Genomic DNA, 14,754 nt, shown 5'->3' with positions numbered 1-14,754 from the left:
CAAAACATTAAAAAATTTCCTAAAACACTTTATAAATTGTATCAGGAATATTTTCAGCTATAAATAACAATACAACTAATCACTAAGGCAAACAGGGGATTTCTTTTTCTTATATAATGAGAAGTTAAAAGGTTAGTGGCTATTGATATTAGTTTAGCTAGCCACTGATGTCAGGACTTGTGTCTCTGAAATTCTTTATTCATTTACCTCATTATCACAGGATAGCTGTCATAGCTCCAGATATCACATCCATGTTCACAACAGGAAGATGAGAGGAAAGATTCTGCTTTTTTGCCGGGGGACATCTTCTCAATATCAGTATTTTTAGGTCATTTCTGTTGAACTGTTTGGTATCTCATAGAAAAAGCCTACAAGGCTTATTTTTACAAAGAATATTTTATAATGTCCCTTTATTTTCCCCAAATGAAGTTCATAGAAATTACAACCCTCCTATATACATAATTCCCCAAATCAATATAATGCGTTAACTATAATATAACCTAGAAATAAAAGGAAATGGTATGTATTTCATTGTGCAGATGTTCCAGAATGACTATACTAGAAGACGTAATAAAGTAATTCCGATGCTTGTATTTAGAAGTAGGATCACAGAATGTGTTAGCTACAAATATAAACTCATATTATGAATGATATTGTGGGCAATATGATTTTCCAAATTAGCACACAAGTTTCCAACAACAAAAAAGTAAAATTGTTTCTCCGTTGACGTGACTATTGTATTCCTGAGAAATAAAGGCTCAGACAATTATAAACAAATTTTTTACTACGTGATTATCTGACAGGACATTTGAAATTACATAGTACACAGGATAGATTTTCATATTTTGGATTGTAGGATGTCTAGTGTTCTTGGCCTAGGACTCTAAATGCCAGTTTATTATCATGATAAACCAAAAATATCCCCACAAATTTCTAAAATGTCTGTTGGGTGCAGTCCCACTTGCCTTGAGAATCGCTATTTTAGAAGAAGGGGAATATGCCACCATTGGCAAAACTGATACTACCTTAGTCAGAGGAAGAAGCAAAAGCTCAGCCGTACCCAGAATCAGCACATGGGTTCAAGTTTATTCTTTGTTTGAGACGGAATCTTGCTGTGTCACCCAGGCTAGAGTGCAGTGGTGCAATCTCTGCTCACTGCAACCTCCGTCTCCCAGGCTCAAGTGATTCTCCTGCCTCAGCCTCCCGAGTAGCTGGGATTACAGGTGCATGCCACCACACCCAGCTAATTTTTTTTTTTTTTTTTTTTTTTTTTTTTAGTAGAGACAGGTTTTCACCATATTGGCCAGGCTGGTCTTGAACTCCTGACCTCAAATGATCCACCCACCTCAGCCTCCCAAAAGCTTATCCTTTTGTACATGTGCATCCTGCTATTCAAGAGATTCAAGAGTCCTTGGATAGTCCCCCCCAAAACTTCCCCCAATGTGGAACTAATCAGATTGTTAGATCTAATAATGAAAGGCTCCATTTGCATGTGAGTTTTCTGTGTTAATGCCATTACCATAAAGTGAGCAGACCTCTGCCAGGGCAACTGGAAGTGGACTTTTACAGCACAACCTTGACCTAGGCCTTTACACCAATTGATCAGATCAACTATTTTGTTCTTTACTCATCTTGTTGATAGTTATAAGAAAGCAAACCATATCATAATTCTGCCTATTTTGTCTGTCAGTCTTTCCTCCTATAACCCAAGGTCACATTCCTCTCAAGTTCTGGCTGCCTTTTAAATATTTCCTGAATTTGTCAGCTGATAATGCCTTTCTTTTATTCTATTCAGTAGTGTCTTTCTCTGAATTGGCTACCCTCACCCTCAGTCAGTGCTTTCTACTTCTTAGGTGTACCAAGAAAGAAAAGGGAAAAAGGGAATATTACAGTTGATAATGAAACAAATGATGTTGGAAAATGAACCTTGTCTTACAGTATGTTTGTTTACTTTCTAATAATTTGCATTATGATGGTGTTCTATTATGGTAGTATTTTAAGATGCTGGGATGTAAACTCTGAGATGAAAGAACTACTTTTTTGAGGTACTTTTGAAGATAAAGATTATTAAAAGTTGAATTAAGGATTACAAGTTTAATTTTAAGTGCTGTCCTTAAATCAACATTTACTTTATAGAAACTAACCAGAAAACACTGATATGAGCATTCTCATTCCAAGGAAGGGATTTGTATTAATTTTCATAAAGAGAGTGGTTTTTTTTTTTTTTTTGAGACAGGGTCTCACTCTGTCACCCAGGCTTGAGTGCAGTGGCACGATCTTGGCTCACTGCAGCCTTGACCTCTCAGGTTCAAGCGATCCTCCTGGCTCAGGCCCTCAAGTAGCTGGGACTACAGGTGCATGCCACCACACCCCAGCTAATTTGTTTTTGGTATTTTTTGTAGAGACAGAGTTCCACCATGTTGCCCAGGCTGGTCTCAAACTCCTGAGCTCAAGTGATCCGCCTGCCTCAGCCTCCCAAAGCGCTGGGATTACAGGGGCGAGGCACAGAGCCCAACCCATAGTCTTTGGCTATATCTTTCCTGCTACATACTTTTTGTTATGCTAACATAATAAAAGTATTTTTGCTACTTTCCTTTTTTCTCCCACCACTACCTTCTGCCCATCACCTTCATTTAAAAATATTCTTACAGAGCAGATTAGCACAAAAATATGGCTCAAGTTCAATGTAAGAATCACTTTTGTTTTGCTACTAGTATTTGGCTTTAAATATTCCGTGTTTAAATGTTGTTTCTTGATGTTTGATGCTTCTTTGGTTCTAGGAAGGCTGGTTTCGGATAGCTGAGAATATGGGATTTCAGTGCCTAAAGATCGAGAGTAAAGATCCCCGGCTAGACGGGATAGACTCACTTTCTGGAACGGAAATCCCCCTGCACTATATCTGCAAACTGGCCGCTCATGCGATCCACTTGGTAGTCTTCCATGAGAGGAGTGGCAACTACCTCTGGCACGGCCACTTGAGACTTAAAGAACACATTGACAGGAAATTTGTTCCCTTCCGAAAGTTACAGTTTGGTCGTTATCCAGGAGCTTTTGACAGGTAAGTTCAGAGTCAAAAGGTGAAATGTGAAATGAGTGTTGTTCAGTCATAATTCTTGCAGTGTTTTTACATTTGAGTATTGAAATCTAATATATAATTTATATAAGTGTTTATAGTAACATTGTTCTTAATGCCTCCAAATTAGAAGCAACCCAAATGTCCTTCAACAATAAAAGGATTGGCTGGGCCCTGTGACTCATGCACATAATCCCAGCACTTTGAGAGGCCGAGGCGGGCGGATTACCTGAGGTCAGGAGTTCCAGACCAGCCTGGCCAACATGGTGAAACCTCATCTCTACAAAAAATACAAAAATTATCCGTGCATTATGGCAGGTGCCTGTAATCCTAGCTACTGGGGAGGCTGAGGCAGGAGAATTGCTTGAGCCCCGGAGGCGGAGGTTGCAGTGAGCCAAGATTGTGATACCGCACTTTAGCCTGGGCAACAGAGCAAGACTCTGTCTCAAAAAAAAAAGAAACAAAAAACAACAACTATAAAGGGATAAGTAATTTTTGATATATATATATTCATATAATGAAGTATTACACAGCAGGGAAAAATAAACTAGAGGTCTATGCACATCGTGGATGAATCCTGCAATGCTGAATGACACAAGGCACAAAAGAATCTAAATTCTATTATTACTTTTATAAAAAATTCAAACACCTGCTAAATTATGTTCATAGATGTACACCCTTACAGTAAAAGTATTAAGAAGGCTAAGCAAGAGGTACCAAAAAAGACTAGATAGAGGACACAGAGAACTACAGGGAAGCCGGAAGAATTTTATTTCTGTGGTGGAGACTTTGGTGTTTACTTTAAAATTCATTATTTTGTGCCTTTATGTTATGCACTTTCCTGTATATTTTTTAAAACCATGTGCAATAATTTATCTTTGGCTATTGCAATAATAAAAATGTTTCTTTTGAGAAACAGTTATTTGAAGGAACTCATGTAAAATTTGATTAGGTTTAGTTTGTAATGTTAACAATTACAGGACTAAAAACATTCTTGAAGTTATACTTGGAGTATGAGGTTTCTAACCTAGAATTGTCCCTTTTATTCTCCTTTTGAAATCAGCAATAATGATGTTACAGTCTACTTTGAATAGCAGAATCTGATGTAAAGGTAGCAGTAAATATTTGTAAGGATTTTCACATTAAAAACTCCTTCTTAGCAACTTCCAGTGAGATAATTCTTATCTGTTACACTTGAGAAGTGTAAGGGTATGTTTATTCTTGCCTTCTTTAAAAAAAATATTATATATATGTTTTCTCTCTCTCTTTCTATCTGGAATCATGTGAGATTGCCTTCTTGTTAGTACTTAAAGTCACATATTTGAGAATGACTGAAAAAGGTATTCAAAACTGAAGTCTTCTATATTTTTTGTGTATTGAAAGTCAAAACTTTTCTGAACCAAGCCATATTTTCAAAATTAAATGATCAAAAAAAAAAATGAGTAGAGATGGAGAAAAATACTTTGTTTTTATTATTGACTTCTCTTATTTTAATAAAAAATTTTAGTACTCACTGTTCTCTTACCACTTTTTTGCATGTTTTTTTCTTATTCTGTATTTCGAATAACCTTCTTTAGGGAGACATTATCTTTTAGTTTTTTTAAGTTTTGCGAATTTATTTCAAAGTTTAATAACTCAGTAAAGTTCAAAATTGTCAGTTACTTATTAAATATAAATGTGTAACAATAGATAAAAGCTCTCTCTACATTGTACAGTTTTATATGAATAGGAATGGAAAACTCTCAAATCATATTTTTAGAGCATGGCATCCAAAATACATAAGATAGATTTGCACATTAGCATTTTACCCATTAATGAGATTCTCAGGCCATTGTAATTAACTTGTGTGACTTAAGTGTTAAAAACATTTACTTCTCAAAAAGTAAACTGATAATTAAAAATTATGTCACAAAATTTTTGTTTCTGCTTAAAATGACAGTGTATATGAACAAGTACAACTATATTAATATATAAATACGTTGACCAAAATAATTAAAACTCAACTGTTTGAGGTCAGATTTTTCAAGGTCATATTAAAATTGCTAATTGATATCTGAAATAATTGATGAAACTATGCTTGATGTTTAGATATTTTGCTAATGTTTGATATTTGTAAGAGGCTACCAGTATTCTGGGTTAAATCCTTTTAATAAATCTTTTTAAAATTATTTATTATTATTTTTTAAAATTTTACTTTAAGTAGTAGGATACATGTACTGAACGTGCAGGTTTGTTACATAGGTATACATGTGCCATGGTAGTTTGCTGCACCTGTCAACCTGTTATCTAGGTTTTAAGCTCCTCATGCATTAGGTATTTGTCCTAATGGTCTCCCTCCCCTTTTCCCTGACCCCTCATTAATAAATCTTAACTTTTGTTTTCAGGCCAGAGTTACAGCAAGTTACTGTTGATGGACTCGAAGTTCTCATTCCAAAGGATCCAATGCACTTTGTAGAAGAAGTACCACACTCTAGGTTTATTGAGTGTAGATATAAAGAAGCTCGAGCATTCTTTCAGGTTAGAGACAACCAAATGTGTACTTTTAAATTAATTAAAATGTTGGGATTATTTTTAATATTTGAAGGTGGGAAGAGGAAGGGGCTTATGGAAAATAGAAAAGTAAACATCCTTTTTTGATATGTCTCTTTTCTTCTAGATTGTTTTCTTTCAGTTTTTTAAAAAGTAGATTAAAAATTAACCTTAAGAAACTATTTTCTAAGTCAATAGGTTGATACTTATTTATTATTTGAATAAATTTAATAGATTTAGCACTGGCTTCTGCCTTGAGTTAAGATAGCACATTAACTTTGTAAAAAGTGGTGTATTCTCAGTCCAAGTAGGATAAAGCCACTATAGAAGATGGACTATGTAGATTTAGAAAAGACTTCACGAAAATACAGTTTGTTTCAGAGTTGGCATTGAATATGATTTTTTTTTTTTGCATTTATGAAGGTTTTTGAAGATAAGTGCTACACAAAGACCAAGTGCTTTTAAAACTTTGTTCTCTTGCTGCAGCTTTCAATTCAATACACATTTATTGTGTTCCCCTGGCTTCTGGCCCTGGGGATATAAAAATGATTTTGAGAGGCATGAAAGTTCAGCTCTAAGAGATGACATGAAACACAGAGATACAGTGAAAACAGGCAAATTTACAGTGGCGTTTTGGTACCCGAATTCTTTCACTTGCCCTTTATTTTCTGGGGTTCCCTGCCAAGAAAACTGTATCCATGAGGGCTATAAAAATGAAGTACGTTACTGTCAAGTGCACAAGACCCACAAATCTGAGGTTTCTCTAATCTAGTGTACTGGCACCTAAAGCCGAGTGGCACCTAAACCCAAGTGGGCCTTCCTAGCCCTATTTCCTTAAGTCATTGTGGAGCTGTGACATTTATGCAGCCAGCCTCATGAATAAAAAGCTGAAAAACCACATGCATGGGTGGGCCTACTGTAGTAGAAAAGTGCTGCCTGACATATGCCTACCACGTAATAACAGGAAGTAGAAGAGATGGAGTTTTGTGCTTAAACTTGACCGCTCTTCCTGTCCTAAGGGAGTTTGCTGTGGTTGTCATGTCTATTATAGCAATTATCACAGTGAATTATGAATATCTGTCTCGTCCTCTTACCAAATTTTATGAACTGCTTGGTAACAGGAGTGTTCTTTTATTTACCTGTGTTGGCCCAGTATCTACTGTACCTGGCACAAAGAAAAGCTCCAGTAGGGTCAGTTTTCAAATTAAAGTGAACATACATGTATTTGAACACTTGATGGCGCCAAACAGTCTTAAATGTAATGCTTTGGTGTAAAACGAGCAATGAATTAATCTAATAGATCTCATAAAGCAGCCTCCTGTCTTTTTTTTAAATAATTTTTAAAAAGCACTTTTAAATACATAAAAGCTGCAAGTACAGTACCAATAGCTTTTTTTTTTTTTTTTTTTTTTTCTGAACCACTTGGGAGTAAGATGTTGACCAGATGTCCCACAACTTCAAAAAATTTAGTATTTTTTAAAACAGAGGAACATTCTCTACATGTCTTGATATGAAAGCTAGGAAATTAACATGTACATTTTTACCATTTAATCCCTATTCAAGTTTTGTCAGTTGTCCCAGTAATAACCTTTGTAATAAAAGGATTTGATTCAAAATCACACGTTGTCTTAATTTTCCTGTCTCCTTAATCTTCTTCAGTCTGGGACAGTTTCTCAGTTCTTTTATTACTTTCATGACTAATACTTCTGAAGGTTACAAGCCAGATGTTTTGTGCAGTGTCCCTCATTTGGGGTTTGTCTGGGGGTTCCTCATGTTAGATTTAGGTTATACTTCTTTAGAAGGTATAGAAGTGGTGCTGTGCTCTCATTACATCTCACTGGGCACTGCATAATTTTGATTTGTCCCATTACTGTTGATATTCACATTGTTCACCTGATTAAAGTGCTATCTGAAACTTCATATCTTTACCACTATGAAGTTTCTGGTTTTTTCCTTTATAATAATAAACGTCTGGCAAGAAGTTACTTTAAAACTATGTAAATATTGTTTTCCTCATTACATTTTCAATTTATTTGTTCATATCAATATAAATTAATGGTTTCCTATTTTACCCTATGAGTTATAGTCCATTATTTTCATTATGTATTTTGATCTTCAGATTGTTCCATATTTGGCCAGTAGAAACTCCTTCACAATGCTGTGTCTTTTTACTTGTCTCTGTTATTTTTTGAACACTTTATTACTTTTTGGCACTATAAGATATTCTGGGTTCATCTTATAATTTTCCTACCTCCACCCTGGGAGCAGCCATTTCTTTAAGTCCTATTTCCTTTTAGAAGCCAAGACCCGGATGCCAGGTGTATCCATTGCTATTTGGGTTTTGCTGCAGGAAGTTTCTCTCAGTGGACAGGGGTAGGGTGTGTATGTCTGTGTGTATTTATTTCTGTATCTATGTATTGAAACCTCTGAATTCACATTGATATCTCCAGTCCGAAGTTCCAATTAAACAACAGAGTTCATTTCCGTATTTGCGACTCCCTTCTCAAATCGTGAGAAACCTGACTCCCATTGTCCTTAATGTTTACTTAGTTGTTCAGTCACCCTGTATGTAACCAGTCTTCCAACACGTGTCCTCCCCTTCCTGCTCCCACCACGTGGCTGTTCTTCTCACCCTACCTGGGCACTGCTATACCCTGCTGGACTGCACCCAGGTAGAGGCACTCTTCTTACTCTGTTCAGGCTCTGACTTCCCACACCTGGCTGCTCTTCTGCAGAGAGGCTCTCCTCACCCTGCTTGGGCTCTGACTTCCCACCCTGGACACTCTCCTACCCTCCTAGTATCTTCATGTGGGTGCTCTCATTACCTGCCCAGGCTCTGACACCCCATATCAGGCAATCCCTTTGCACAAAAACCTTTCTTGCTCTGCCCCATCTGATGGTTTTAGTATCGAATAGTTCAGGAAGAGAGGGAGACTTTATTTTCTTTTAATTATTTTCTCAATCTTCCATGAAGTTCGAAAACTAGAATAGTATACATTTTCCTGAATTTGATTTTGTTTTAGCAAAAACCATCACAAGATAATTAATGAGCTCCAGCCTGTTGAATATCAGTGAAAAACCAAAAGGAAAGTTGGAAATACCTGTACACCTGGCCTAGGAATATCTAGACAGCAACATTCTTGTTTTACTTCTACTAATTTGCTCTAAGATTTTGGGTGATTTTCTGAGCCTTGCTTTCCTCATCTACAATAAAAGTTGGTACCTTCTGTCATGTTATTCTTTGATATAAGATTTGTGCTTTTGGATTCCAGGATTCTTCTTGGGCTTTGTGTCCCCATTCATTGGCTGAACAGGAAAAATCAAACATGATATTTAAATTAGGATCTTAATTTTGTCTTTTTTTTTAGAGGTATAGTAATCCTGAGATTTGTACTCGGGATTTATTTTTATTGGTTTACTTATTTATTTTATTTTTAACTTTTAAGTTCAGGGGTACAAGTGCAAGTTTGTTACATAGGTAAACTTGTGTTGTGGGGGTTAGTTGTACAGATTATTTCACCACCCAAGTATTAAGCCTAGTACCTATTAGTTATTTTTCCTGATCCTCTCTCTCTTCCCACCCTCCAAAAGGACCTACTGTGTGGTGTTCCCTTCTATGTGTCCATGTGTTCTCATCATTTAGCTCCCACTCGTAAGTGAGAACACGAAGTATTTGGTTTTCTGTTCCTGTGTTAGTTTGCTAAAGATAATGGCCTTCAGCTCCATCCATGTCCCTGCAAAGAACATGATCTTGTTTATGGCTGCATAGTATTCCATGTTGTATATATACTACATTTTCTTTATCTAGGCTATCATTGATGAGCATTTAGATTGATTCCATGCCTTTGCTATTGTGAATAGTGCTGCAGGGAACACATATGTATGTGTCTTTATAATAGAATGCATGATTTATATTCCTTTCAGTATATACCTGATAATGGAATTGTTGGTTCAAACGGTATTTCTGTCTTTAGGTCATTGAGGAATCATCACACTGTCTTCCACAATGGTTGAACTAATTTACACTCCCACCAACCATGTATAAGTGTTCCTTTTTCTCCACAACCTCACCAATATCTGGGATTTTTTATTTTATTTTATTATTATTTTTTTTACTTGTTATAGTAGCCATTCTGACTGGTATTAGATAGTATCTTATTGTTTTTTATTGCATTTTCTAATGATCAATGATGTTGAACTTTTTTCATATGATTGTTAACCACATGTATGTCTTTTGAAAAGTGTCTGTTCATGTCCTTTGCCCACTTTTTAATGGGGTTGTTTGTTTTTTTTCCTGTAAATTTGTTTAAGTACCTGATAGATGCTGGATATTAGACCTAATACATGGTTTGCAAACCATAGTTTGCAAAAATGTTCTCCCATTCCGTAGGTTATCTGTTTACTCTGTTGATAGTTTCTTTTGCTATGCAGAAGCTCTTTATTTTAATTAGATCCTGTTTGTCAGTTTGCTTTTGTTGCAATTTCTTTTGGCCTGTGCCTATTTTTGCCTGTGCCTATGTCCTAAATGGTATTGCCTAGGTTGTCTTCCAGGGATTTTATAGTTTTGGGTTTTACATTTAAGTCTTTAATCTATCTTGTGCAGGATATTTTTAAATGAAAAAAAAAAGTATGTGTACTAAAATGTTTAAATTTTGTAACAGATGTTTAAGGTATATAGCTGTATGCATGTATGCACTTTAACACATACAAGGATCAGTTCTAAGAAATGGAATTTCGGGCTAGGTGCCATGGCTCATGCCTGTAATCCTAGTACTTTGGGAGGCCGAGGTGGCTGGATTGCCTGAGCTCAGGAGTTTGAGACCTCCCTGGGCAACATGGCGAAACCCTGGCTCTACAAAAAATAAAAAAAATTAGCTGGACATGGTGGTGTGCATTTGTAATCCCGGCTACTTGGGAGGCTGAGGTAGAAGAATCACTTGAACCCAGGAGGTGGAGGTTGCAGTGAGCCAAGATCACGCCACTGCATTCCAGCCTGGGCAACAGAGCGAGGAGACTTTGTCTCAAAAAAAAAAAAAGAAATGGAGTTTCTGAGAGTGTCATGTTAGGAAAAGTAGATTGGGGTGGGAATATGTCCATAGGGCGGCAGTACCAGCAAGAGGTAACTATCAGACCTGATGTTTTTGTAGAGCACAAATTTTTCATATCTGCTTTTTAATCCTTTCAGTCACTCTGTGTAATTAGGCAAGGATTATCTTAACAGGTAAGAAAATTGATCTTTCAAGATGTCAGTAACACAGTCATCGTTGGTTGAGCATGGACTAAATCCTAGGTCTCCACCTCTTAACTCCAGGCTTTTCCTACTACAACAAGCATTAGAAGATGTATCTCTCATTCCAGTCATTTATTGTAAGAGCATTTATGGCTTTGAGGAAAGGGATGTATTCAAAATGAAGGAATCATGTGTAATTTGTGTATTCTGTAGACAGTGACTTATCTGCAAGAAATTCTTCTTACTGAAGGTAGGGTACTTTTTGCTTAAGATTCATATAGTCCATCAGGAATCTATATTCTTGCCTACTATATTGTAAAAGAATTACAGGATATTTTAGGATGTTGCAGGCCTGGGAGGGGCTTAGTCAATCATTTATTCATTTGCCCATTCATTAGTATGTGTTTTTCAGACATTATTTGCCAGGCATCATTCTAAACCTGTAGATATAGTGATGAAGAGATGTAGTACTTGCCCTCAGGGAACCATCTTTACAGTCTAGTGGAGGGAATATCAAATAAAATTGATGATTAGGATTAAATATGATATGAATTATAGTAAAAGTATTTACAAGTGGTAACTATCATAAGCTTGTTAAGGAAAAAGATAATTCATTTGTCTTTGTATATCTAGAACCAAACATAATTCTTTGTTCTACAAATGTTGAATAGAAACACTTCCTGAATAGGAACATTGGAAGAATAAATACATATGTCTTCCTGGGACAATCAGAGAGTGTTTTGCAGAGGTTGGAGCTGAGACTTGAAAGATTTTATTGGTCAGGGCCATATCAGACAAAGGAAACAATAGGTGTGGAGGCTTGAAAAGTTGTGGTATATTTGAGGAGTTACAAGTTATTGTGGTATATTTGGGGGTTTACAAGTTGTAAAATGAAGTGTGAGGAGAGTGCAGATGAGGCTGGACCCCAGTAGTCAGGAACAAGAACACAGTGTTTATGTCCACCAGGACAAGAAGTTTAGATTTTGTCCCATAGGTAGCGAAGCATCACTGTAGAATTTAGAGTGCTTTCCTCAGCTCCAGAACACTCTAAAAATGAAGAGAATCAGAAAACCAAGATGAGTAAATGGTATCTATGGCCTTACAATTTGCAAGACATTTTTCTCCTTTAATCTTCACAGCTGTCCTATGAAGTATAATAATTATCTTTAAACAAAAATGAGAAAATTAGATATAGGAGAGATTTGTTTATTCTTACATTATTTCATTCATTCAACAAGTATTCAGACAGTACTCTACCCACTGGAGATATAATGATAAAATGAATTCACTTTCCTTATAGAAAGTGAAGATGATGTGCATATGATTACAGCTAAAAAGAAGTATGCTAGATTTGATAATCTGATTCAAAATCTCAGGCTCTTTCTACTATACTACACAGTCTCTAAAGACCAATAGAATCACTGAGTGGTGAAAACATTATTAAATCCATTTTGTTTCAGCTCTGTTTGTAGCTCTCATAATTAGCCTTATTTTTATCCTGACTGTCCAGCTACTAAATTGCAATGTAGAGGAGGGAACTGATAAAAGGATGTCTCAGCCTTTGGGAATCCTGGTTCTATTCTTTCCCTTTTAATTTACCTCTCCAAGAATCTACTTTTAACGTGTTCATTTTAATGTGGGACAAACAAGTAACTATAAAATGTGGTTTTTATAATAGAAAAAAGATTATATGGGGTTAGTTTTGTTTTTTTCTCTCTTTTCTTTTTCTTTCTTTTTTTTTTTTTTTTTTTTTTTTTTTTTTTGAGACAGTCTCATTCTGTCACCCAGGCTGGAGTATAGTGGTGTGATCTTGGCTTACTGCAACCTCCACCTCCCAGGTTCAAGTGATTCTCTTGCCTCAGCCTCTTGAGTAGCTGGAACTACAGGCACGGTCCACCACTCTCAGCTAATTTTTGTGTTTTTAGTAGAGATGGGTTTTGCCATGTGGGCCAGGCTGGTCTTGAACTCCTGACCCCAAGTGATCCACCTGCCTTGGCCTCTCAAAGTTCTGGGATTACAGGCATGAGCCACTGTACCCAGCCTGGGGTTAATTTTCAAATTTAATTCAGATGCCACAGAAAGATTCCTAGCAATTTAGAAATGGCTGTAATAGCTGACGATTTATTATATCTGTAGCAGTACCTTGATGATAACACTGTGGAAGCCATGGCCTTTCGGAAGAGTGCAAAGGAATTACTGCAACTAGCAGCGAAAACATTAAACAAATTGGGAGTACCATTCTGGCTGAGCAGTGGAACTTGTCTAGGTAAAATTCTTACGACTTTCCATTTGTCTTTTTGTCATTTTTGTCCTCTCGCTTTAGGGATTTCTACTTGAGATGACAAAATATCAGTGATATTTGAAGGGTCATATGTATAGACAGAATAAACATGAGTGCATGCAGCAAGGATCTATTGATTTCCTTAAAGAAATTAATTTGAGAATTATAAAAAAGAATGTTAGAAAGGCCATGTTTGTGTTTACTAAAATGTATAAATAATATGTATAAAATTTATATCAGAACATGTAGACTATACAATAGTCCCCCCTTATCCATGGGCAATACATTCCAAGACCACCAGTGGATGCCTGAAGTCTTCGATAGTACTGAGCCCTATATATGCTTTTTCCCTATACATACATACCTATGATGACGTTTAATTTATAAATTAGGCACAGTAAGAGATGAACAACAATAAATAATAATAAAATGGAACAGTTTTAACAATACTATAGTAAAAGTTGTGTGAGTGTGATCTCTCTGTCTCTCAGAATATCTTATTTTACTGTGGTCACTGTTCTTCTTATGATAGTGTGAGATGATAAAATGCCTACATGATGAGATGAAGGGAGTTGAAGGATGTAGGCATTATGATGTAGTGTTAGTCTACTATTGAAAACTTCCTGGGCAAATCAAGGAATGTTTTGCAGAGGCTAGATCTGAGCCCTGAAAGATTTGATTTAACACTTCTGAATTATTTCTGGAATTTACCATTTAATATCTTCAGACTGTGGTTGACCACAGGTAACTGAAACTGCTAAAAGCGAAACCACGGATATGGGGGGACTCTACAGTTGATTCTCAGATGATCCTTAAATTAGCATTTTATTAGCATTTTATTATTTCTATCCCAAAGATTGTTTATTGCCTTTTTTAATAATTATAAAAAACCCTCTATTTTGTTACTTCTATACCATACAAACAGCTTGCATTGCACCAAATGTTTCTAATGAGAGGAACATTGAAGGGCGTGTTGTAAGGTCTTCCATCAACCTTTCCTAGGTCGTTGGTAGTGTCACTAACTAGACATCACTGTTCATCTGACATGGACATACAGACTTTTCTTAAGCAAGTTGCTATTAGAATCTGTGAATGATTTCTGGGTCTCTGTCCACTGTCCATTAAATCAAACTTCTTTGGAATTTAGAATTATTTAGAATCTTAAATTTTGTTTTGTTTTTATTTGTTGTCTCTTGATTATCATGATAGTTAATTATAGCTGTATTTTCTTTTTCTTTATAATAACCATATCTGTACAAAAGTTAATTCAACTCCTGCCTTTATAGGGATAGGGTTGCCATCCAATTTATTGTTCAATTCAAGAGTCTTAGAGTGAAAGGAAGCACCATTAATAATTGTGTTGGTACAACAGACATAAACTGGAATATATGGTTATCCTATCTATTAGCCTTTGTTGAAAATTTACATAGTTCTTCCTGCCAAGTAGCTTACCACTAGAATAAGCCAAAAAAAAAAAAAAAAAAAAAAAAAAGTACATCTCACACATCTATGTGATATTTGCTTTAAGGTTTAAGTTTTTAGAAACAAGATTGTTTTATAATGTATGTCATCAAAGACACTTCATAGTCATTTGACATGATTTGTTTTGAGTTTTCAGTCCCATGGTTTTCTTGACTTAAG

The 14,754-nt window shown here is 35.8% G+C and overlaps 1 protein-coding gene across 14 annotated transcripts in view; it reads left to right on the top strand.

The window, feature by feature from the left end:
• The window catches only part of FKTN (fukutin), a 75,014-nt gene that overhangs the window by 27,941 nt on the left and 32,319 nt on the right, over positions 1 to 14,754 (top strand). For 9 of the 14 annotated variants that reach the window (XM_050761861.1, XM_050761860.1, XM_050761851.1 and 6 more), the window contains 4 exons: positions 1,854 to 1,937; positions 2,781 to 3,058; positions 5,458 to 5,590; positions 12,969 to 13,098. In XM_050761861.1, the coding sequence (XP_050617818.1) occupies positions 1,854 to 1,937; positions 2,781 to 3,058; positions 5,458 to 5,590; positions 12,969 to 13,098 (625 nt within the window). The remainder of the gene's footprint in view (positions 1 to 1,853; positions 1,938 to 2,780; positions 3,059 to 5,457; positions 5,591 to 12,968; positions 13,099 to 14,754) is intronic. The other 5 variants (XM_050761862.1, XM_050761864.1, XM_050761865.1 and 2 more) reach the window with 2 other exon arrangements.

Source organism: Macaca thibetana, chromosome 15 (assembly GCF_024542745.1).
Source record: "Macaca thibetana thibetana isolate TM-01 chromosome 15, ASM2454274v1, whole genome shotgun sequence".
In the NCBI taxonomy this organism is placed as follows: Eukaryota; Metazoa; Chordata; class Mammalia; order Primates; family Cercopithecidae; genus Macaca; species Macaca thibetana.
This window is presented reverse-complemented; position numbering and strand designations above follow the sequence as displayed.